This window comes from Anarrhichthys ocellatus, unplaced genomic scaffold, assembly GCF_004355925.1.
Source record: "Anarrhichthys ocellatus isolate YVR2014 unplaced genomic scaffold, GSC_Weel_1.0 scaffold68, whole genome shotgun sequence".
In the NCBI taxonomy this organism is placed as follows: Eukaryota; Metazoa; Chordata; class Actinopteri; order Perciformes; family Anarhichadidae; genus Anarrhichthys; species Anarrhichthys ocellatus.
The window spans coordinates 1849421-1873241 of NW_022280098.1; the positions used below are offsets into that span (position 1 = coordinate 1849421).

Below are 23821 nucleotides of genomic sequence, written 5' to 3' on the forward strand. Positions count from 1 at the left end.
ATATATATACACACACACACACACACACATATATATATATACATATATATATACATACACACATACATACACACACACATATATATATATACATATATATATACATACACACATACATACACACACACATATATATATATACATACATACATACATATACACACACACACACACACATATATATATATGGCACAATTCAAACATGATCAACTAATTATTTGGTGCCAGTCATTGACTACTGTACATATTTTATCAGAAATAAGGTCCCATGGTGGTCCACCAGAAGGGACGGGACTTTGCCTTTCTATTGCTGATTTCTTACCTATAAGGCCATAGGAAAGGAACTTGTTGACAGAAGTGAGGGCGAGCCCTGTGATTGGTCCAGTGGTGTCCTCGGAGCGGACCACTTCTAGGAAGGGCCTCAGAAAAACGTTTGGCTCAACATCAGAAAGCTCTGTGGCAAGAGAAAGACACACACAACACACACAATATGAGATCTCTGAAATCTGTTGTGATATACATACATGTGCGTATCTACCAATTACCAACAATAATTCAAATCATATATACAATAAGCCTGATACATTCATGGGATGGCGAGTCAGAGGTGTCTGTAACAACAGCATGACGTTTATCGACAGCAGCAAAGTAGATAATTGACTTTAGAAGAAGAAGAGAGCTTTGGTGACATGGACCAAAGCAAGTGACAATGATGGAAGTGCTTGCGCTGCTGCATTTGTTGTTTTTCATGAGCGCTGTAGCTTTTACTGTGCTCACAAAGTAATCGTTGTGTTACTTTTAATCACAACAAGACTTTTTCTCACTTCAAGACAATACGTTTATGAAGCATTTTCGAGGTAGATGAGAAGATAAATAAACGTGCATTTTTACAGCAACTTACTCGTTGAGTGATCACTCAAAGCACTGTACACAACATGTCAATATTCACCCATTCACACACACACACACACAGGCTGATGGCACCATTGCCCATTCACACACACACAGACTGATGGCACCATTGCCCATTCACACACACACAGACTGATGGCACCATTGCCCATTCTCACACATACAGACTGATGGCACCATTGCCCATTCTCACACACAGACTGATGGCACCATTGCCCATTCTCTCTCACACACTCTCTCACACACACACACACACACACACACACACACACACACACACACACACACACACACACACACACACACACACACGGCAGCAGTCTGGAGTTCAGCATCTGGCTGTAGGACACTTGGACATGCGGCCAGTGTGGCAGAAGGAAATGCGGACTGGAGGAGCCGAGGTCAACTCGCTGATTTATTGAAGTTCCTTTTCAAACATGACTGACTGTCAAACTAGAAAATAAATGAAAGTTCTATGGCCTTCACTGTCTGTCTGTATGCATTTGTTCATGTTTTACAAAGGGTTTAACCTGATCCAGGCCATACAGTAATGACTGCAATCATCTCACATCCTTACAGGGTGAGTAGCATATAGCTGTTAATAATAATATATTTTTGCTTTTTAGACACACCGTTATCGGCCGATACATAGGTATTGCTCCAAAAAGTATTACAATTCGCCAATCTGCCAGTGTTATCCACTGTTGTCATGGTAACCTACCTAACTGCTGCTGACTTGTCCTCGAGCAGCAATGTGAGATTTCAGAGTATGATATTTTCCTCTTAATGACTTGCTATAACATTTGATTCAGACATTCATGCTCAACATTGGTGATTCGTGACTTTTCATCCTGCCTATTCCTCAGGTCAAAGGTTGAATGTCCAAATACTTTAGTTAATGAGCAAATAACTGCAAAATGAATGACATTCCCATCAGCCTAAACTAGACTTCTGTCAGTGCTAGTAGAGCAAATTCATGCTAACACACTAAACTAAATGGTAAGCATGTTAACATTACCATGTCATTGAGAGGATGTTAGCATGCTCACGTTAACTCAAGCTTAGTTTATACTCGCCGTAGTGAAGCCGGCGTGCGCAATCACATGACAAATAGTTAACTGATAAAAACACTGGTTTTTATTTCTAAGGATTATACAAAGAAGACCAATTTGTTGTGACATGCTTTAGAAACAGGAGGTCTTCAAAATCTATGTTTGAGTAAATATTTTGCAGCTAAATCAAATTGTTTACAGGATATTCAACCTTTATAACGAATTTAATAATTAACTTGTTTCTTTACAGGGCTTGTAATAAGGCAATAAAGTAGCCCATGAATATGAGATATGAGTTTACAGATAATCACAATCCCTCTTCAATATAATGACCCATTAGATAATTGGCCCGGCAAAATGTAATCTCTCAGAAGCAAACCATAATCATCAACATTAGTGTCTACAAGCTGACCAACAGAATAATAGGATCCAACAGATCAGTTCCCAGAGGAGCTTCGCAGGGCATTCCTCTCTGGGAAACCACCACTTCAATAGTCCCTCTCTTTCTCTGGAGAATTCAGAGCAAAAGGGGGTCAAGAGGGGGGGGGGGGGGGAAAAATACAAAACAGGTAAAACAACAACGGGGAAAATTAGTGGAGTCACGCATGGCGCTGTGAAATGTTGAGCCCGGAGTGCTCGCCGCAGCAATACCGTGAGGATTATGGCTTTCTTAAGAGCAGCTCCACTCCAGACAAGGAAAAACAACTTGGACTTCAAACGCGAGTGTCCAACCATTTTCCAAAAAGTGCACATGTGACCGTCGTGCATTAGCGTGTGGTTTCCAATACCCCTGCAGCTTGTTTAGAAATCAAATATGGAATAATTTGGAAATTTACAGTCTTTTTATCTGCCGCCAGGTCACTTTCAGGCCTCGCTTTCAAAAGCAAATCTATTCCTTGCTGCTATATTGCATATTTTCCCTTATGGTGTTTAAGTTAGTTGTTGTTAAATTGGAGAGCTTTTTTTCTGAGTGTAAATTTAGCAACAACTGCACAAAAACAAACACGTGTTCCCCTGCAACATAAAATAGAAACATAGACTTATGAATGAAGCACAATACATATCAGTGATAACTTCTGAGGGAGTGAGACGGTGTTGTTTGACCCGTCCATCAGCTGCCAGAAAACTTTTTAAAGAGGCTTTTTGTGTGCCATTACTTTACAGTGTGGTGGGGGGTGGGGGGGGGGGATGCTCAAATGAATCTGTCAATAGATCCTGATGAAGACTTCATCAGAGGCGATCACCCTGTAAGTGCTACGGCTGCGTTCCCAAAGACCACAGATTGGAAAACTCAATTGTGTTGTATTGATCCAGCCGGCCATCGGTGAACAGGAGCGGTCTGTCGGTGGCCACCACCAATCTTCTTAAATAAAGTCTAAATACAGGCTCAGTACTGCGACTCAATCTCCGGAGCTTGTGGAGTGGAGTGAAATAAATAACGCCAGCTGCAGGCGTGGTGAGGCAATCATTCTATAACCAGGTTAACCTCTGGCTGACATTGACCAGAATAAAAACTGAGAAAGAAAAAAAAGGCAGGATTAAACGGGCTCAACCAGGCGTGCATGTTGCCATCTAAGGGCCGAGTCTGCTGGGTACAAGTCCTCATATAAGAGTGCATACAAGTCCAACTCCAGGTCAGCTTAATTGGTAAAAAAAAAAAAAAAGGGGAAAAAAGAGGTTTGTGAAATAAGCGCATTACGATTCACCATGAACCTAATCCTATGTACCTTCACCATGCTTCTCCATCTCTGTGTTAGAGCTGTAGTGACAGTATCCAGCCATGTGTGGATTACCTCTCCAAATGACCCCAGCAACAAGAGAGAGGAGAGGCGGGGGTGGACCTTTGCCCCAGGAGAGCACCATCTTTAACACATGCACATCTATTGGCACTGGAGCAGAAAAGGCTTAGAACACAGGGAGCACCAGCAGGAGATGAATCTGAGCTGCAGATGCTCCGTATTGTCCAGACAACAAGAGGAGTAACAATGAAACACAAACAATACCTGCAGCCAACCAGCATCTCAAATGGAAACATACAAACATTTCAATGTGAGGGCCACAAAGATCTTTGCAGGGCTTTTTAAGAGTCCAGGGTTGTACAAACACAGTGTGGAGGAGCAGAGCACTAGAAACCGAAGCAGAGGAAGATTGCATCTACGGCTCTGGCATCGCAATGAAGAAGCTTCCTCGTCTTACGAAAGCAAGTTAAACAAAGAACACGCTGAATGTTGTCCAAATAGTATGAGAATGTTGCAAAGCTTATATGACTTTGCATATGCTAGTAATATTCAGGCTGGGCCAAATGATTTCTATGCACCTGTGAGCTGACGCCCAGGTAGCAAAATACTTTTTAATCTTTACCCTCCTAGCTCTGTAATAATGTGGTCACAGGTGTGCACCTTAATCAGACTGCCATTCAAAAGTATTGATATAGTTTTGAGTTTTGTTAAGTTTATTACTATACAAAGTGATGGTGATAAATGTTATTAATTTAAATGGTTGAACTTAAACTGTGCCCTTAAGACACTAATAATATGAGTTATGTGGTCTGAATTTACTGTGCACTTTCAAGCTGGAGCTACAGACAAAGACAAAGAAACAGCAAAACGCAAGAGACTGTTGAAATAAAAGGAGCGCACATTCATTAGAAAAATGACATAAACAGTGTCAAAACAGTGCGTTTTGCCGTCATTTGTGGTGGGAGCATTGTGTGTGAGTGGGGGAGAGTCGGAGCGCTGACGGCCGCTGCACTCGTTGCGTTGGTGTGCATGAAAGCTTTGCGAGGACAAACACATGTGCGACTGATGAAACACAAAGGAAGGTCGGGTTGTAAAACGGCGCTGTAGGGTTTTAGACTACTAAACAGAAAGACGTGCGATAGCGATTGTGACATAGCCGGACGTGTATAAAGTCGATGCATCTATACGTGCAGACAGCAGCAGAAGAAATGTGTGGAGAAAGCACTGCAGCAGACACCTCTGTGCTCTCAAGCTTTCAGTGAAAATGGACAGAACTAGATGACACCTTCTATGAAAGGTGTACCAGAGGCAGAAAGAGGGGAGCAGCAGATGAGGGAGGGGTGAACCCCCCTTTGACCGACGCAGCGGCCCAAAACCAAACACTGATGGTTATTGATCTGGACCTCTTCAGCTGCTAAAATTAAGAGTTAGGGTCCTTTGTTGCGATGCTGAGGAGAAAGGCAACACTCTAACAAGAGCAGCAAGGCTAAATGAAATCCAGGGAGAATCTTTCTGTTCATCTGCCGAACAAAGTCCTGCACGACAGTATTCTGATCCATCTGTCGGGAGGAGTTTGATGAATGTCGGCTTTCCTTGGCCCTCGGCCCCCACCCTCCTTTCATTCAGTCTTCTCCCCTACCCTCGGCCCCTATATTCCACTGAATGAAATTGACACTTGTGGATGGGGCAATTAGGATGAAACAATGCTATGGCGCTCCATACGGTCATTTCATTGGGCCACAGTGGTATTTTATAGATGCTTGGAACAATGCCTCTGCACAACCTAAACAGGCAATTTGAAAGCCCTGGAGAAATTAAAACTTTCTAAAATGCTTGGGAGGACGGCTGTAATGGCTACTGCAGGGGAGCATTTCCTAAAGGGCTACATGGAATATAGTTTGCATTTGTATTTACAAGAACACGGTTACTGGAGTGTTCAAGAAGCAGAGAACCAACAGCCTTCCAAGCACTCATAAGCTCCTGAAGCCGAATCAATCGCCAAGTCAATCAAAAGACGTCTTAACATCGCTTCTTCAGAAAAGTAACAAACGTAACAGCTGCTGCTTCTTTTATCTCAGTGAACACATTAAAGCTGAAGCCGTGTGGTTCTGGTTCAGTTATTCTAATGCTGGTGTTTCAGTTTTAGTTGTTGAATTAAAAGCATTTCCCAAAATGTTTGGTGTGTTTTATGCACGTTTGTAATCCCGAGCCGGAAAAAAAACCGGAATTCTCGCCAAACAAACAAATAAGCGCATAGTTTATGAATATTGGCGTAGTAATTAGTAATAACAGCTTTAACATGGACAAGCTGGTAAGACTAATTCAAAGAACGTCAGCCTGCTACGTGAATTGTTAATTTTTCAAACCAGTGATATGTCTGAAACGTGTAACTTGAATGTTGTTTTTTTCTAAAGAAGCTGAAGTACAGTGAACGTGTGGGAGCTCGTTGTCATGTCATGTCCGTCCAGCTTTAGAGCTTCAACTGTAACCTGCATCATCAGAAAAAATGCAGAAAACAAAAGGAGACTTTTACTTGCACAACTTTTGGAGATTTTTGCCTTTTCAGATGTGATGTGTTGCATATCCGTCACTCATTCATAGCATCACCCTTTTATTGTTAGAGCGAATCAACATGACAATATTAACATGTCACAAAACATCTAAATTAGACAATTACACTGTTAAAAGACTCCACGTCACTCTTTAATGCCGGGCTATCATCCACACACTGTTCCCCTAAAAACATTTAGACACAATTTGAAATGACTGAACTAAAAGCAAATCATTTCCGAAGATGGAGCTTTAATGAACAGCTCTACATTTCACCCGCATTGTCATTGGAGAATAAGTATGCATCTTTCAACAACATGTTTTACAAAGTCACAGAACTCCCCCACCATTCCCTCCTTTGTTTGCCACAAGTGTTAAAGACGATTCCACTGAAGACACACAGCGCCGGTTACAACCTCTGACCCAGAGGGCTCTGTTCAAATTGTCCTTTGGACTTCATGCTGATCATTAACACAAACTGGAGCTCCTGCCACTGGGATGAGTGTGTGTGTGTGTGTGTGTTTGTGTGTGTGTGTGTGTGTGTGTGCGTGCGTAGCGATAAATGCGGTAGATGGGGCTGCTGCACAGAGTTAAGGAATATAGGCAAAAAAAGTAAACTACAACGTTGAAGTCTCTCTCCCTCTGTGTGTGTTGTTATCACAGCTTCTCCTCTCTTTGTTTACATAAATGACTGGCCGCGTGTCTTTTGGTGCATGTGAGCGTGCATGTTAGTGCATGTGAGCGTGCCCTACTGGTTAGCTCGCAGCTCTGCACTGCTGTCATACAACAGTGACAGCATGGAAGCGTAGAACCCACGTTCCGGTAAACACCGTTAGCAGCGTTAGCATCGTTAGCTGCGACCCGTCGGCTCAGGCGTCGCCATGTTGAGATCTGTTGGGAGGCTAGTTAGCTATATATGCACCTATGGCACTGTGAGGGACTGTTGTGACTAATGATGGCTAGCTGGTCCCGGGTATCTTGTAGTGGATCTTTGCTTTGCTTCTGTGTTTTCGGTGAGATATTATCTCAGCTCAGCAGAGGTGAAGCCCTGGAAGTCAGATGAACAGAGTGGAGATTCTCTTTTCTTCAGTCTGCCCGTGACGCCATATAACCACGTAGCTAATGCTACCAACAGCTGCCTGGAGGTATCAGGTTGATGGGAGCAAATGAATGAGTGGGCTGATTTAGTTTCTACTGAAACCGATTATTGAATGGGATGTCGCCCCCTTCCTGTCGGGGGAGAGAGCCTCTGCAATGACTAAAGGTTTCACCAAAATGCTTTCTTATGTTCATAGACGATTCTTTTCAGCAGCTTTGCGTTTCACCGCAGAAAAAAAGCAGAAGCAGTAAAAATAAGTAGGTGCAGTGAAACAGCATGACTTCATCACCAAACCCTGCCTGGGTCTGAGCCTGCCAGCCACTGTGTTGCTTTGCACCTGTTATCCTGTACATAAAATGTATTTTCTATGCTGCATACTTTGCACAGAGGCCACATTATTCCACTTAATGTGTTCCACAGCCTGCTGTCCCCTCATGATGGATTGACATACTTTATGCTCAGTGTACTTATAAATAACGAATGTTTTATCATAGCGAATTCAAACCTGAGGAAGTGCATATGAACACCAATGTGTGCTGTATAGGAGGGAAATGTGTTGTAGCATTTTGAGCTCAAAGAAGTAATTCATCTGCATTTCATTCATGTCAAATAACAGTCCTCACATGAATTCTCTTTCATGGTTAAATATATTTGTCCTTCATTAAAACTGACGAAACATGAACTCTTTAAACACTTCTTCAAATGACCTGCCTTGCCATGAGTGCAGCCATCCAATCCAAATCATTCCATTTCATATTGATGCATAAGTGTTTGCTTGTAGTGTCACAGTGACGTGCCCTTCAGATGAGGCAGGCTCGTATTATCACCTCTATTTCCAGAAAAACAAACAGTGGAGAGCAAGACACACAATTTCCATCCCATCCTCTAACCATGTACCCTTGCCAATGTCAGCATGTGTCTTGGTTAAGATGATGGGTGGGGAGAGAGGAAGGGGGGTGAGGACAGGATCAGGAGGAGGGAAGGAGGGAGGAGGCACACATTGGGGTAATGAGGTTTGGAGGGCTAGAGGTTGGGTACAGTAGAGGGTTAAGCTGCACATGGCATCCATACGGCAGGATAAACCAGCACACATGCTCGGGGCTCTGACTGGATTTCACACATCTCTTGATGAGAACTGCCATCCTCAAGTGCAGAAAGAATAAGAGACGGAGCGCCGGACACGTATGGTGAGGTCGCAGAGCAACTACTAGGTAGAATTTGCCAAGAAAAACTGGAGAATGCAGTTACAATAATTCACACAAATGCACGGAATATTGTCATTTTGGCTGACATGAGCCCCAGATATTAGCAAATGCCTTTGAACTGGACACAGAAATTACAAATGAACCCACTTTTAAAGCAAAACATGCAGAAAACCACCGTTTGCCAACCAGAGAGCGATGACTGAAGCTGCTCTTGTAACTGTAAAGTGTCCCGCTCAGCTTATCTTGGTCACAAGAAAAACAGGAATCTAAAGGATCCGTAGTTGTTTGGCTGGGCTACATTTTCAACCAAATTATTTGGTTGAAAATGTAGCCCAGCCAAACAGATAACAGATGGTCATGCAGTGGAGCTTTTGTCTGTAACAATAGGGAAACACAACTAGATGGAATCCTAGTAACTATCTGGTCAAAGTGCTTTTCTGTTTCTCATTTTTTAAATAAAGGATGGTCAGTGGAGTCTATAATGTCAATTACTGGATAGTATAAATGTTCATCTGGACTTTTCTGTAGTGGTTTCAGTACAAGTTGTTCTTGAAGCAGCGTATCACACAATGTGTTGGATGAGCTTCGTTTGAGTCAATAGTTGAGGACTGTATGAAGCCTCTGAGGAGATTAAAGCTTGGTTTATGCTCGATGCATTGTCCCTGGAACACGCATCAAAAGTGATATCATCGGGCCTCTGAAATGGAGTGAAATTATGAACAGATTTTTAGAAAGCTGGCTCAATCATTTTGTAATGCCTCAAAAACAGGAGAACATAAAAATCAACATATGAGTAAATCAATCAAATTGTTAAGATTATTCAACCTTTACTTCATTAGAATACGTTTGTTGTTCTAAATACTTGACTTCTTCCTTTACAGGAGACCAATATGAGATTACAATGAATTATAATTCCTCCTTGCTTTTGAGCAGCAGTATAGCAGAGGTTTGGTCTACGGCGTTCTTCTGGTAACTCGTTGACTTCCTGCTTCTTCACTGAATGTTTTGTTTGAACGCCACCTGGCGTTTCGGAGAATACTGCAACAGATAACAGATAACGCGCTCATAGCTCACCACGGTGTCTCCTTCAGCATGAACCAAGCTTAACTAAGGACTGTTGCTCTTATTCATTTTGACAGAGCTATGGCCAACGGGGAAACTCCAACACTTGAATGACCAACGGTGTGACTTCATCACTCACTCAGTAAGTCGGGCCAGACTTTCGTGTTTGTAGGGCCGACAGTCCAGCCCATCATTTCCACAATAAGGATACAAAGAAGCATCAAAGAAAAACAGAATGTAGACGACACGAGGTGATGAGAGAAAGCAGGCAAGAATACGTCAGATGTGGGGAGAGAGAGGAACAGGCAGCGAACAAAGAGACAAATCTGTGGTGTGAGTGTGTGGAGATATCGTCCTTATTTGTTTCACCTGCTGCACTCCTTCAGCTCCCACTAATGGCATTCCCACGGGGCCGGAGGGATTCCGGAAAGCACACACTGTACAGGCCCAGTGTGCTGTGTTCACACAGGACACAATGCACCACTGCCAGAGGCTTGCACTGCAACTTCACTCTGCCGGGTCTAACACACAGCCACTATGAACACGCCGATAGTGTTTATTATTTACATGAACTGAGTTTTTAGACTCGCATAGCTGCTTTCTACATCTATATTAAAGTCAGCATGACGCATACGTTCAATTCTAGGAAATGTACCGACATCTGAAACAACAATCATCCTTGGTTCTTTGTGTTGCCGAAAAGCGACACAAGTTGTAAAGGGCGAAACTGGTGACATTCTTGATATTTCAGCCAGTAATTATTATCAATGTTTATGCCAAAGTTTTAAGACATCCACAGTACCAACTTTATGTGGTATACTTGATTGTCAACACAGAAACAGCCACCCTCCTGGGACCTTTGTGCAGAACGGGGTCTTCAGGTTATACAAAAAGACATTACATCAGCAACAATTCTTGTTAATGTGTTAATGACCCAAATCACAGAAGAATGGCCAAACTCGGTCAAGCATAATTTCAAAATAAAAAAAACTCTGAGAAGGTTGATGATGTCTTGTGTCACTCCTTTCTACAAAGAACCAGAAGATGAGGCTACAAAGACACGATCACATAAACTGGACAACAGGTACGTGTTGAGTTTTCATTCCATTTTGGAGCAAATGACCCAAAATGATTGACTCAAGATAACTAATCTCTTATCAGACCTTTTGTTTCTTCTCCCTATTGTTATGAGCAAAAAGCAAGGTAGAAAACATTCAGATGATGTCAGCATACCTCTCACTTTTACACACTTTCACAAGTTGAAATAACAAACTTCCCTGATGGCCGTTAATGCCAGAAGTGACTTGACGACAGGCCAACATTAAACTTGGGTGTTGTCTGGTCTTTGTACTCTCCAACGTAAAGGGGAAGAGAAACATCACTTTAATAAGCAAGTGTCCATCCTGGGAGAAGGATTCCTCCTTTGTTACTCTACCTGAAGCTTCTTCCTTTTTCCCCATTGAAGGATATTTTGGGGGAGTTTTTAAATGTTCTGATGTGAGGGTCCTGGGACAGAGGACGTCGTACACATTGTAAAGCCCTCTGAGGCAAATTTGTGATATTGGGCCTTATAAATACCATTGAATTAAATAGTAAAGTTAGTAGTAATGTGACTATGATGCAACATGACTCATGTGATCAGACGATATTACTCTAATAATATCCTAGTTGATACCTGCTTCCATACATCAATATAGATACAGTCAGGGCCTAAGTATTTGGACTATGACACAATGTTTCTAATTTTGCTTATTTTGCTAATTTTGCTTAGTTTCGACTCCAATGGATTTGAAACTAATCAGTCAATATGTGGTTGAAGTGAAGACTTTAATTCAATGGATAAAATAAAAAAAATATCACAATAACCGTTTAGGAATTACGACCATTTTTACACAGCCACCCACATTTTCAGAGGCTCAAAAGTAGTTGGCCAATTGTCTGACAAACGTTCTCACTATTTCATGACAAATGATGCCGACAATAGGATTCAAAATGTTATATTTGCAGTTGGTAGCTGGTCCATGAAACTCTCAGCATGCAGACCAAAAAGGTGTCAATGCAAGTGAAGGAGGCCATTATAAGGCTAAAAACACTTAACAAACCTATCAGTCAGATAGCAGAAACATTAAGATTGACCAAATCAACAATTTAGTACATTCTTAAAAAGAAGGAATTCACTAGCAAGCTCACCAACACCAAAAGGCCCAGAGGACCATGGAAGACATCTAAAGGAGATGATCGCAGAATTTTTACCTTGGTGAATAAAAACCCTTCATAACATCTACTGAAGTCAAGAACACTCTGGAGCAGGTAGGCGTGTCATTGTCAAAGTCTACAATCAAGAGACTCCTTCGTGAATCTAAATACAGAGGGTTTACAACAAGGTGCAAACCACTGGTAACAATGAAGAACAGGAAGGCCCGATTAGACTTTGCCAGAAAACATCTGAAAAAGACTGACCAGTTTGGGAAAAAGATTCTTTGGACAGATGAAACCAAGATGAACTTGTACCAGAATGATGGAAGAGAAAAGTATGGAGAAGGAAAGGAACGGCTCATGATCTGAAACAAACCACATCATCTGTCTAACAAGGTGGAGGCAGTGCTTTGGATGGGCATGTATGGCTGCCAATGGAACTGGGTCACTGGTGTTCATTGGTGATGTCACAGCTGATAGAAGCAGCAGGATGAGTTCTGAGGTGTTTAGGGCTAAACCATCTGCTCAGATTCAGCATAATGCTACAAAACTGATTGGATGGCGCCTCACAGTGCAGATGGATTATGACCCAAAATACAATGAACACAACCCAAGAGCTTCTCAAGGCAAAGAAATGGAATATTCTTCAATTGGCGAAGTCAGTCACCTGATCTCAACCCAAGTGAGCAGGCTTTTCACTTACTTAAGCTAAAACTGAAGGCAGAAAGACCCACAAACTGAAGGAGGTCTGGCAAAGCATCTCCAGGGGAAAAAACTCACTGTTTTTGGTGATGTTTATGGAGCCAGACTTCAGGCAGTCACTGACTGCAAATGATTTTCCTCCAAGTATTACAAATAATGATTATATTCACAATTATGTTAGTTTGTCCAATACTTTTGAGCCTCTGAAAATGTGGGTGGCTGTGTAAAAATGGCTGTAATTCCTAAACGGTTATTGTGATATTTTGTTTTATCCATTGAATTAAAGCTGAAAGTCTACACTTCAACCACATATTGACTGCTTCATTTCAAATCCATTGGAGTCGTGTAAAGAGGCAAAATTAGAAAAATTGTGTCACAGTCCAAATACTTATGGCCCTGACTGTATGTTGGCCAACTCAAACAGGTACCATGACATGACCGTAACACTCCACCACCCGCAGCACCAAGCAGTTGATTCTGGCCCTCCTCTGGACTGAAAGCCTTTCAAACTTCTACTGAGCTATCTGAGGGCCATGGTCCATGCCCCTCACATCACAGTCACAGCCAGCTGTAACATCACTGGTGGGCTTGAACTGCTCTTGAGGCTGGGTGAGGATGACAATAAGCAACAGATAAGTAACATCAACAGATAAGCCCTGAAGTTAAGAGGAGTCCCTCTGTGCTCTGAAGTCTAGGAAGCCTGTTCGATGGCATTTCAGATTGAGGACAGAGTGAGGAACTAACCATAAAAAGGTAGTTTAGCTTCTTGAAAGCTCTAAACTCTGGATGGAGATGTAGTTGAATTTGACATGTAGTTTATTTTACACAGGTCTATGTTACTGAAAAATAAGATAAGTGAGGTTCTTGAGGACTTTCAACAACATGCAGGTAAGCAAGATTCAGTGGAGAGCCCGGTCATCTCTGCCTCAGTGTACAAACCTTCACATGAATGTAACCGCAGCTCATCTCATCAGCACCAACAGGCTGATACTACTGTATTTAGACATGATGCTCGCTTTATACCCACCCAGCACTGACCGCAAACCCTCTGTGTGTGTTTAATAAATGGCAGCAGTTAGGTAGGATGGCTTAGTCTAAAGTCACATAATGACTATATTATGAGCTGCAGCATTAAGAGGGATTAATACTAATCTTAGCTGTTCCAGTTTACCTTGGGCTGAGGGGGTGGCTGCTTTTAAGGGTTCCCCTGGCCAGCAGCTAGTCAGCCACTTCCCAAACAAGGCAAACTTACATTACAATGTTGCTTTTGCATGCTGATCACTGCCAAAGGCCTGGCCGATGATCCATCTCCAGGACTACCTGCTGTTTAGCTAGTCCGGAGCACACACACATTAATAAAGAGCCTCCCCTACATATAGCACCTCAGCCTGTGCTCTGTATGGCTGGGATCAACACCCAAATAAACAGAATGTGAGGCTGAGCATACACAGCTGAAAGCCTCAAGGTCCACTCGGTGACCACTCCTGAGCCACACGAGCTATCCTCATTCTACCAGCAGAATGAAAGCTGATACCAACTACAGAGTAGCAAGTAAAAGTAGGAACGTAAAAGTGTATATTATAATTTTAAAAAAACATGAGAAAAACGGCAGTAGAGAAAAGCTACATTCCTTTTTGTCCCACAATAGATGTCATTACCAGCGTAACAAGACACATTTGTATTAAATTCATACAAACTGCTGATAGTGACCACGTCTGTCCTGGTCAAATTGATTGATTATTTTGGACAAATTGTTTTGCTTTTCAGGACAACAAATATTAATTTCACTGAGTCCATTTCAGTATTTGTCGTGGCGTAGGAGCCGGGTTAGGACACATTTGGGGCTCGTCCCTCTTGTTCCTCTTTGTGCTGGGACCTTTAGCTAAGATTGGAGAATGTGTAGTTCTGTGCTTCAGATTGACCTCTGGCACGCGTGTGTCAATGCACTGGATCTTTTTTTATGTCACATGCATTTCATAACAGCTCCTTCCAGAGAACACACGCATGCGCAAGCCTTAGTGTCACATAAGCTCTCCATATGCAACAGGTCGCCCTCTCCATGGCAACACATGGTGACTTTCGAACAACAGAGGCATACGGGGGACATTTCTGGCGACTGATGCCACACAGGCTCCATGGCGGGGTGACATTAAAGCCTATCAGGTTTATCCCCACTGGGGCACTGAATTGCCCTGCTCAGGAGTGGTTGGAGATGTCCCGGGCTGGCTTAGCAGACCAAGGCGACAAATGTCATAAATGACTCCCCTGTGGACCTACATGTCTGCCATACTAGAAACAGCTTTAGGAAAACTTGGGGGCCACAGGCCTGGATCTAATTGAGCATAGTGCCAGAGGTCTGTCCGTCCGGCCGGTCAAACAGTCACACTGTTGCAATAGCCTTTACCTAGAGATAAAGGAGTTGTCAGCAAGAAATTGACCAGGCATTTTGTTTTGTTTGCTTTTTTCATTTGTACATCTACATACAAATTCTAACAACATTGGTAGATAAGTTACCAACAAGCTGCACCAACAGTGCAGCCTTCTCCTCTGCGAGATCCAAGTTTCCTCGTTCTTCTCAGCGTGTCAACTCGAGGAGGCTGAGTGCTTGAAGAGGGGGGAAAAAATGAGCCACTTCACTGCTGTTCACATGGCAGCTCACTTTCACTGATGTATAAAGTGCACTTCCCCAGGGCTTGCTGTTTGTCATAAAACATCTCTCAGCACATAATTTAACCAAACTTGAGAGGCAAAAAGGAAAAAAAGGGAATACAAACATCATTTAGTAAACGGGTGTTGGAGTCTAATAGTGAGGCTGTTTGCCAGGAGTGCAGTAATTCTAAACCATGCTGCAGTAAGTGGCTCCTCACAGATACTGTGGGGTAATGTTAGACAGCTGAGCAAATGGGATGGGATCCAGGGAGTGCATTATCTTTATGAATTCAGGACTCAATTTTGCACTGAAAGTGACAGAGATGTAGGTGTTTGTAAACACATTGTCTCGTGGTCCGCTCTCACAAAAGAATGTTGAAGAGCAAAAGATGAACAGTGTACAGCAGGCGTCAATGCGCCTTCATGTGTTCTCATTTAACCTCTGCCTGCAGTATCACGGAGTGAAAAGAGAAACTCGGCGGCATCGCTACTTCGCTAAATCATTGGTGTCGTATAAAAAAAACTTTAGAGTGAACAGATACCCAACAGTATTTGGTTTCCAGTTATTTTGGCTATACTACAGACTTACAAGGATTAGCTCCAAACCACAAAATGGGGGGCCTCACACTCTTCAATGGCCTACACTACAAAAAGTGTCAACATCATAAATGTCTATGAATTACACTGGATTGGGATAAAGACTCAAAATAATGTGTAATACAAAACTGGCAAATGTGCAACGCTCATGCTATTCCTGTTATTTTTGTTTGCCGTTAGCTCTTTCAAACATGTAGACACGTTATTTTCCATAAAGTTGGTTTCTGCAGTGCAATGTGTCTCCCTCACAGCGAGCTCGTTCTGCACACGCAAGGCTGCGCCTATCCAATCCGACTGGCATCACGGCCATGGAATGCTGAAGTCCACATTTTTCCCATTCAGCAAGGAAAAACGGCCTTTCAAAGCCAATCAGCTAGAAATGTTGCTTTGTTTTTATTTTCGACTGAACTTCCTGGAACCTATTATGGAGCTGTCAGGGATGTATATTTAGCTATGGCAACACAGGGCCTCCTCGCCCCCTTGCGCCACTGGTCATGTCACCTCTGATAAACAGAAAAACAATTGGTTATCCCTTTTGTCACCTTTAAAGAAAATGGCATGGGTAGTGTGTCTGTGGGCGTAAGTGACAAATACCGTCTGTGTGGCTAAACACAGTCGATGGATGTAGGATATATATAATCACACCTTGACTTAATCCACTGGATTCTTCAGAAATTACTTTCTACTAATTCACAGATACTGTGATAATATAACAAAACTATCATATCTGATGAGATTCTCACAATCTGTCCAACAATGGCCACATAGATCCATTCAGAGGCAACCGACTCGACTGAGTTAGCATCTATACAGCTGTAGCCTATATCGGGGGTCCACTGGCAGTACAGGGGTGGGGAATAGTCACAATAGCTCATAGCCTAACAACTTCTAGCAAAGAAATGGTCATGTGATGCTGTAATAGTCTTTGTAAAGGAAACCAAACTGAAGGTGGAAATGAAAATGGTTGTGGTTGTTACACACTCACAATGGCAATGTTCACCATGTGGACCATGTTAGTTTAGTGTATTAGTATTAGTACATTTGCTGACATGCTAAGTTGGCAGTAAACACAAACTACAGCTGAAGCTGATGGTAATGTCACTAAGTTAGAGTACACGGATGAAAGGTGAAGAGCTCACCACAAGCCACCTACAACAGTGTTGGTCTGTGAGGAAATGTAGTCATCAATGACTTCCTGCTGGCCATCGACGCAGGTCTCTCCTCCATCTTAATTCTCCTCGACCTCAGCTCCGCCTTCGACAGAGTGGACCACAATGTCAGCCTTCTGAAACACTATGTAGACATTCATTCGGCTCTGCATTGGTTCAGCTCTGATCTGTCCCTTCTCTGTTTTGCTCGGAGATGCCTCCTCCTCTCATGCTACTCTCTTTTGTGGGGTCCCCCAGGGATCTATTTAGGGTCTCCTCCTATGCTACCCCTAGGGCAAATCATACGTACATATAATATCAATTTTATGCAACTTTGTGTCTCGATAAAGCCTGGTACACCAGTGTATCCTGTATTATGTCCTACCTCTCTGAAATGACTTGGATGTCCAAACATGTCCTGCAGTTGAACTAGCAGCATTAACATTATCTCATCTAGTCTGGGTGCCTTACCTAATGATGATACCTTGGTGTACTTTTTCTCAACTTGTCACTAAAGGTGACAGCAGTGGAACTCCCTCTTTTAAATCTCTTATTAAAACTCAATTTGTTGTAATATTTACAATTATTTTATCTTCTTATATATCTTGGTTTTGGATTCTACTTACTTTATATTATTTGTTTTTACTATAAAGAACTTATACTTACTGCTGTAAAAATAATGCTATTACCATTACTATTTCAAGGTAATGGCCACAGTTACAGTTGCAGGTCACATGACACCAACTGGCCTAAAAATACTTTTTCCATACACAAACCCTGTGAAATCCTAAAGCTTGGTATTGGGGCCAATCCTTTCATAATTAAAATGGATCCGTATTGGCCAAAATAAGGCTGATCAAAGTATTTCAGCACTGCTCTCCTTTACGACAGCCAGCCTTGATTTTCGAGTCAGACTTTTTTTTCCAGCGCTGACGGCTATGCCATTGATAGACTACCGAGTCTTGATTCCGAAAGATTAACGTAAGAAATACGGTTCTGTTTTCTCTAAATGCACTGCAGCCAACATACCGGTATTTGTGGACAGCAATGCGTTCGTTGTTTACGTAACGTACAGAGAAAATATTACATACCGGTGTCTTTGGGAAAGCAGGAGTATGTCACAGTTCTATTCTTTCCCCGTCATCTCAGACTCGGCAGTGGCCATGGTGTCTCAGAGTGCAGCTGCAGTTTACTGGTAAGTTAAGCAGGGTTTTTCTTTATGTTTTTTTTTTTGTGGGGCTGGAGAAAAAATATGAAATACTGGGGGAAATTCCAATCCTACTGACTTCGAAGTTCAAAATCAAAAGCAGATTAGATAAATTTTAGTGGATTCTATTTTGAATTGAAACTGTGACAACCCTATTGCTAACAAATCTCTCCTCTCTCTATATAGGAAAGAGCAGTGTGCAACACATTCAGATAGCTGGTCTCATGTTTAAGCAGAGCTGACTGTCACTTTTACTGGTTAAAATGACAAACATCACTGGAGGCAGATCACATCAGTGGTCACTAATAATATAAAAAAAATAGTGATAATTCACTGAGTAACCCTTGTTAGCTGTCTGCAAGCCAGTATCTGTGCTCATCAAAGTTCATTTATGAGGAATGAACCTCTTTAACACCACTTTGTGGTTCACAGACCTTCAACAGGCTGATACTTCTTCCCTTTAGCGGATTAACTCAATTTTGGGAGTCAGAATGTAAACTTAACATTTCTGAACTAGGACCTTCCGTATTTGGATAAGGTAGCTCGTGAACAGTAAGCTGAGCCAGATGTAGTAGTCTACAGCTGTTACGTGGCAGATCAACATTTAGGTAAATAAAGTATTGGATCGGATAGATTTGCATTTACCCAATATCAAAGAACTCACATTTGGATCGGTCCATCCCTAATAAATTTGTATCATTACAATTGAACCCATTAGGTTCATTACAGTTCAAAAGGTCTAAAGCCAAATCAGTGGACTATCTAGGGGTCATGAATGTCTGTACAAAATGATTTTTAGATATTCCACTCAGGACCGCAGTGGTGTACGGGCTGATTAAGTGAGAAAAGACACTCGGAGATGATTCTGACTGTCGCCATCACAACAATCTTATGCATATTCATTTTATGTTCTCTGTAATATTGCAAAATTATAATATTATATAGATGGAAGCTTCAAATAAGCCCAGTTGGCTTTTTGTCTCTTCCTGCAGTGTGATATTATTTAACTGTGTTATGTTTGTTTATTTTGATTCTATTGTTTAAATTGTGCAAAATAAATAAATAAATAAACTAAACTAAACTAAACTGGCTTTTATAGAGCAGCTTGGGCTCTCTTTTGGCCTAGCTATAGTGCACCACAGTGGAGCTTTATTTTCTTTAACCTGCCTTTGGAGTTGCTAAGGACAGACACAGTGCTCTGTTTTCTATGGGAAACATCCATTACTTCATGGTACACACAGTATGAAGCCCAGACCAATACATCTGTCTTGTTGAGTTGAGAGGAATCTGTGCTTTGAGTTCTGGATTAGTTTGACCTATCATTGACTTCAACATTGATGCCCAGAAGTTCATTCTCCCTTGACCTCTGCGTCTGACCCCCCCCCCCCCCCCCCCCTTTTACCACTCATAACCTGCCCAGCTCCTGCCAGTTTAAGAGCCATACTTAGAGTTAAAAACCAACATAGACATATGTGCATAGCTGGGATGGCTGCTAGCTGCCTCATGCACACAGGAGCTGGACAGACTGGGAGTGTGGCTGTCTCACACAGGGATCATCAAGCACAATGGACAAATCTGATATTCACTACAATGTTACCACCTTTCCGTAGCTCTAGTCTAGCGTCTTGATTTTTTTTAATTAGAATATTATTTTCAATAAAAATTATAATCTTAATATTAAAATAAAGGTAGAGCCTGTAGTGCCTTTTTTGTATTTGCATCAGGAAGAATGTAAACAGTAGTGAACAATTCTCTGGGTAACATGGCCAACATCTTAGCATTAAAATAAATGAAAATGTTTTTCAACATCCGAGATGTCCATCACCTGTGACTATGTTTGAGCACTAAGCATGATTGAAAAGAGAGTCCTGTGATCTTGGATACATTCATCAATGGTACTATTTTACCATTGATGAATGTATCCATATCAAAACAGTAGCCTAATGTTGATATTTAGCCTTTCTAAAGCTATCACCAGGACACTGCTCCTATGGACCTGGATATTTAGATCTACATTTAGTCTACATGGAGATTTTATCACTCACACTAAAGAGATTGATTGAAAGCATTTTCAAATTCCTATAAACATTATTATTAATAGGCTGATAATGAATCCAAAATAGGCTGGTTCATGATATATTGGGAGAGAACCAAGGAACTCTATGTAAAATCAGACATTCAGCACCCCCATATAGCCAGAATGGAACGATTCTTTGATTCATATTTTATTTTGCCACCAACGGGATAATTCAACTGTGTCGAGTCAGGCTCATTCCATTGAATCTTAAAATCTTTGAAATAATAATCATTCCATTTTAAAATGCAATAACGATTGAAATGTAGTGATGAGCAGATACAATGTTGTGATGCTCTGAGGCATTAGCATCATTAGATAGAGATGGTTTCCTGTTGTCTGCTATATGAGATGTTGTGCCAAACAGTAGGATAGGATTTTGTGTTTAGGGTCTTACAAATGGAAACTCCATTGTGAAGATTGAGCCAAAGCATCATGACCTACCTGCCGAATATACACTCACCGGCCACTTCATTAAGTACACCTTGCTAGTACCGGGTTGGACCCCTTTTGCCTTCAGAACTGCCTTAATTCTTTGTAGCATAGATTCAACAATGTGTTGGAAACATTCATCACAGATTTTGCTCCACATTGACATGATGGCATTGCGCAGTTGCTGCAGATTTGTTGGCTGCACATCCATGATGCCAATCTCCCGTTCCACCACATCCCAAAGGTGCTCTATTGGATTGAGATGTGGTGACTGTGGAGGCCATTGGAGTACAGTGAACTCATCGTCATGTTCAAGAAAGCAGTTTGAGATGATTTGAGCTTTGTGACATGGTGCATTATCCTGCTGGAAGTGGCCATCAGAAGATGGGTACACTGTGCTGATAAAGGGATGGACATGGTCAGCAACAATACTCAGGTAGCCGTGGCGTTTAAACGATGCTCAATTGGTACTAAGGGGCCCAAAGTGTGGCAAGAAAATATCCCCCACACCATTACACCACCACCAGAAGCCTGCACGTTGATACAAGGCAGGATGGATTCATGCTTTCATGTTGTTTACAACTAATTCTGACCCTACCATCTGAATGTCGCAGCTGAAATCGAGACTCATCAGACCAGGCAACGTTTTTCAGATCTTCTGTTGTCACATGTTGGTGAGCCTGTGTGAATTGTAGCCTCAGTTTCCTGTTGTTAGCTGACAGGAGTGGCACCCGGTGTGGTCTTCTGCTGCTGTAGCCCGTCTGCTTCAAGGTTCCACGTGTTGTGCGTTCAGAGATGGTATTCTGCATACCTTGGTTGTAACGAGTGGTTATTTGAGTTACTGTTGCTTTTCTATCATCTCCAACCACTCTGCCCATTCTCCTCTGACCTCTGACATCAACAAGGCATTTTGGTCCACACGACTGCCGCTCACTGGATATTTTCTCTTTTTCGGACCATTCTCTGTAAACCCTAGAGATGGTTGTGCGTGAAAATCCCAGATCAGCAGTTTTTGAAATACTCAGACCAGCCCGTCTGGCACCAACAACCATGCCGCATTCAAAGTCACTTAAATCCCCTTTCTTCCCCATTCTGATGCTCGCTTTGAACTTCAGCAAGTCCTCTTCACCACGTCTAGATGCCTAAATGCATTGAGTTGCTGCCATGTGATTGGCTGATTAGCTATTTGTGTTAACAAGCAATTGAACAGGTGTGCCTAATAAAGTGGCCGGTGAGTATATGTTGTTTATATCAAAGGGTAATGGCTGAGAGAGGCAGTGGGTCCAAAGTTGGTCAGACCTCAAAGCTCACTGCTGTTTCGGAAAAACTGAGTTTCACTGCTACCATACGGACAAAGCTTCCTCCTGGTGTTCATACTCAACAGAAAGTCTTCAGCTGACTACTGAAACTTGGGCTGACAAAAACAACATATGTTTCTACATAACATCTTGCTGAGTAACAGAATTAATTCCCTGCACATAAAACGAACAAACTGATTTGTGAATAAAATATTCATAATCTTCTCCAGTCTGAGCACATACACAAAGCAAAAATAATTCATATTTCAACAACAACAGTGGGCCAGCGAACAGGGAGTGAACATGGTCGTACATATCGGCGGGTCTATTTTGCTTGCAGAGCAATCAACACCTTCTTTTTGTCCCAGGTTGTTAGCATGTCTTGTCGTCAGCTGCACTGGGCCACACCGGCCGGCTGGCCGGCCGGCCGGCTCGCCCCCCCCCCCCCCCCCACCCTATTTAAGAAGGGGTGCGTCAACAGGTTTAAAGCACTCCTGCTGAATGTCTTACCTCTTTTTCATTCAATATTTGTGCTGTGAAATATGGCCAGTTGTTTCATCGCCCCTCAAACATGGCCATCAGCAGGACTGTCCTCTACCCACCAGTCACCCTCCCATCATCCTTCAACAAGACATTTCTGACCCATGTCACCTTTACGGCACACACTCATTTCAAAGCCCCAGCTGCAGCCCAGAAATAGGATGCCTTTTTTTAAATTCTGGGTGTCCACTCAAGAGGCGAGTGCTTTGTGCCAGTGTCCTGTTCCAAACTCCAACAGGAGGGGGATGACAACCCAATAGATGTTGTGCAGAGTTTGTCAAGTGACTTCACTGGAATCAGCCTAGCCATGTTCAGTAAGCCTGCATGTCGTCAGTGTTCATTTCAGCAACTAAAGCTATGCCGGAAAATATTTGACAACCTTTTTGTAGAATAAAAACTAAACAAAATGTACCTTTGATCACAAAAAGTATGGCTATATGTATTACTATTTTTCATTATTATTTCAGTCAATGAAGGGAAACTGAATAACAATTTGAAAGACTTGTGCACAAAAATGGTAGGGTTGACACCCTCTGGTCGGTTGTCAGTCAAATATCTCATTGGTCGGACAATTGCTGGTGTTACGTCAATAAGAAGAAGAGTGCTTCTTGATCCATTATCTCTTTAATGACGGGGCGATGGTTTTGCTGCTATTCAACAATAAGGAACAATGTTATTTTAACAACTATTTAGCCTACATCTTCCCACTACTGTGGGCAAGGGAGACAGAGAGCTCTCTGGACCACTCTGGACCGCTCCAGCTGTAGACGCTCACTGCAAAACGAGCGCTGCACACTTAAGAGTGTCGCAACGCTCAGTGTCCTTGTCTCTCAGTCCTCTATGATGCTTATAGTTGGAGGTTTGTGGAGCAGAATCCGATGAATAACACACATTCTGTGCTGTTTGGCTCTCAAAGCAGGTCGACTGGGTGCGGACCCACGCATCACTACATGATAGGCTTTGACTTTGAACATATCAGAATGCGCATATTTCAATGTTTGGTTTAATGAATAGCCTCATTGTTTTGTTTATAATGTAACTTCAGCTGCGTGCTGGTCAGCTTTGAGTGTTGCTACCATTTAAGTACAAAACAATTAGGTTAGAAATACTTGAATATGTGGCAAAATGATTATGTTTTTTTGTGAATCATTTTGGCTACCAGTTAAAATGTCAATCCTGCAGATTTGTATCAATGTAGTAGTCTTTGTAGACATCAAGGATGAAAATGAAAAATGAACACGTCATATTGATCCACCTTAGAAATGAGATTGAAAATCTCATTGGGATTATCCTGGCTATGTAAAGGATAAATAAAAAAATAAAAATATAACATACAAAACATGAACAATAACAATATGA

The 23821-nt window shown here is 42.1% G+C and overlaps 1 protein-coding gene across 2 annotated transcripts in view; it reads right to left on the reverse strand.

Annotated features, from left to right (window-relative positions):
- Positions 1 to 186: 186 nt before the first annotated feature.
- The window catches only part of LOC116397570 (Golgi-specific brefeldin A-resistance guanine nucleotide exchange factor 1-like), a 39202-nt gene continuing 15567 nt past the window's right edge, over positions 187 to 23821 (reverse strand). For both annotated transcript variants that reach the window (XM_031873105.1, XM_031873104.1), the window contains one exon: positions 187 to 454. In XM_031873105.1, the coding sequence (XP_031728965.1) occupies positions 207 to 454 (248 nt within the window). In that variant the 3' untranslated portion in view covers positions 187 to 206. The remainder of the gene's footprint in view (positions 455 to 23821) is intronic.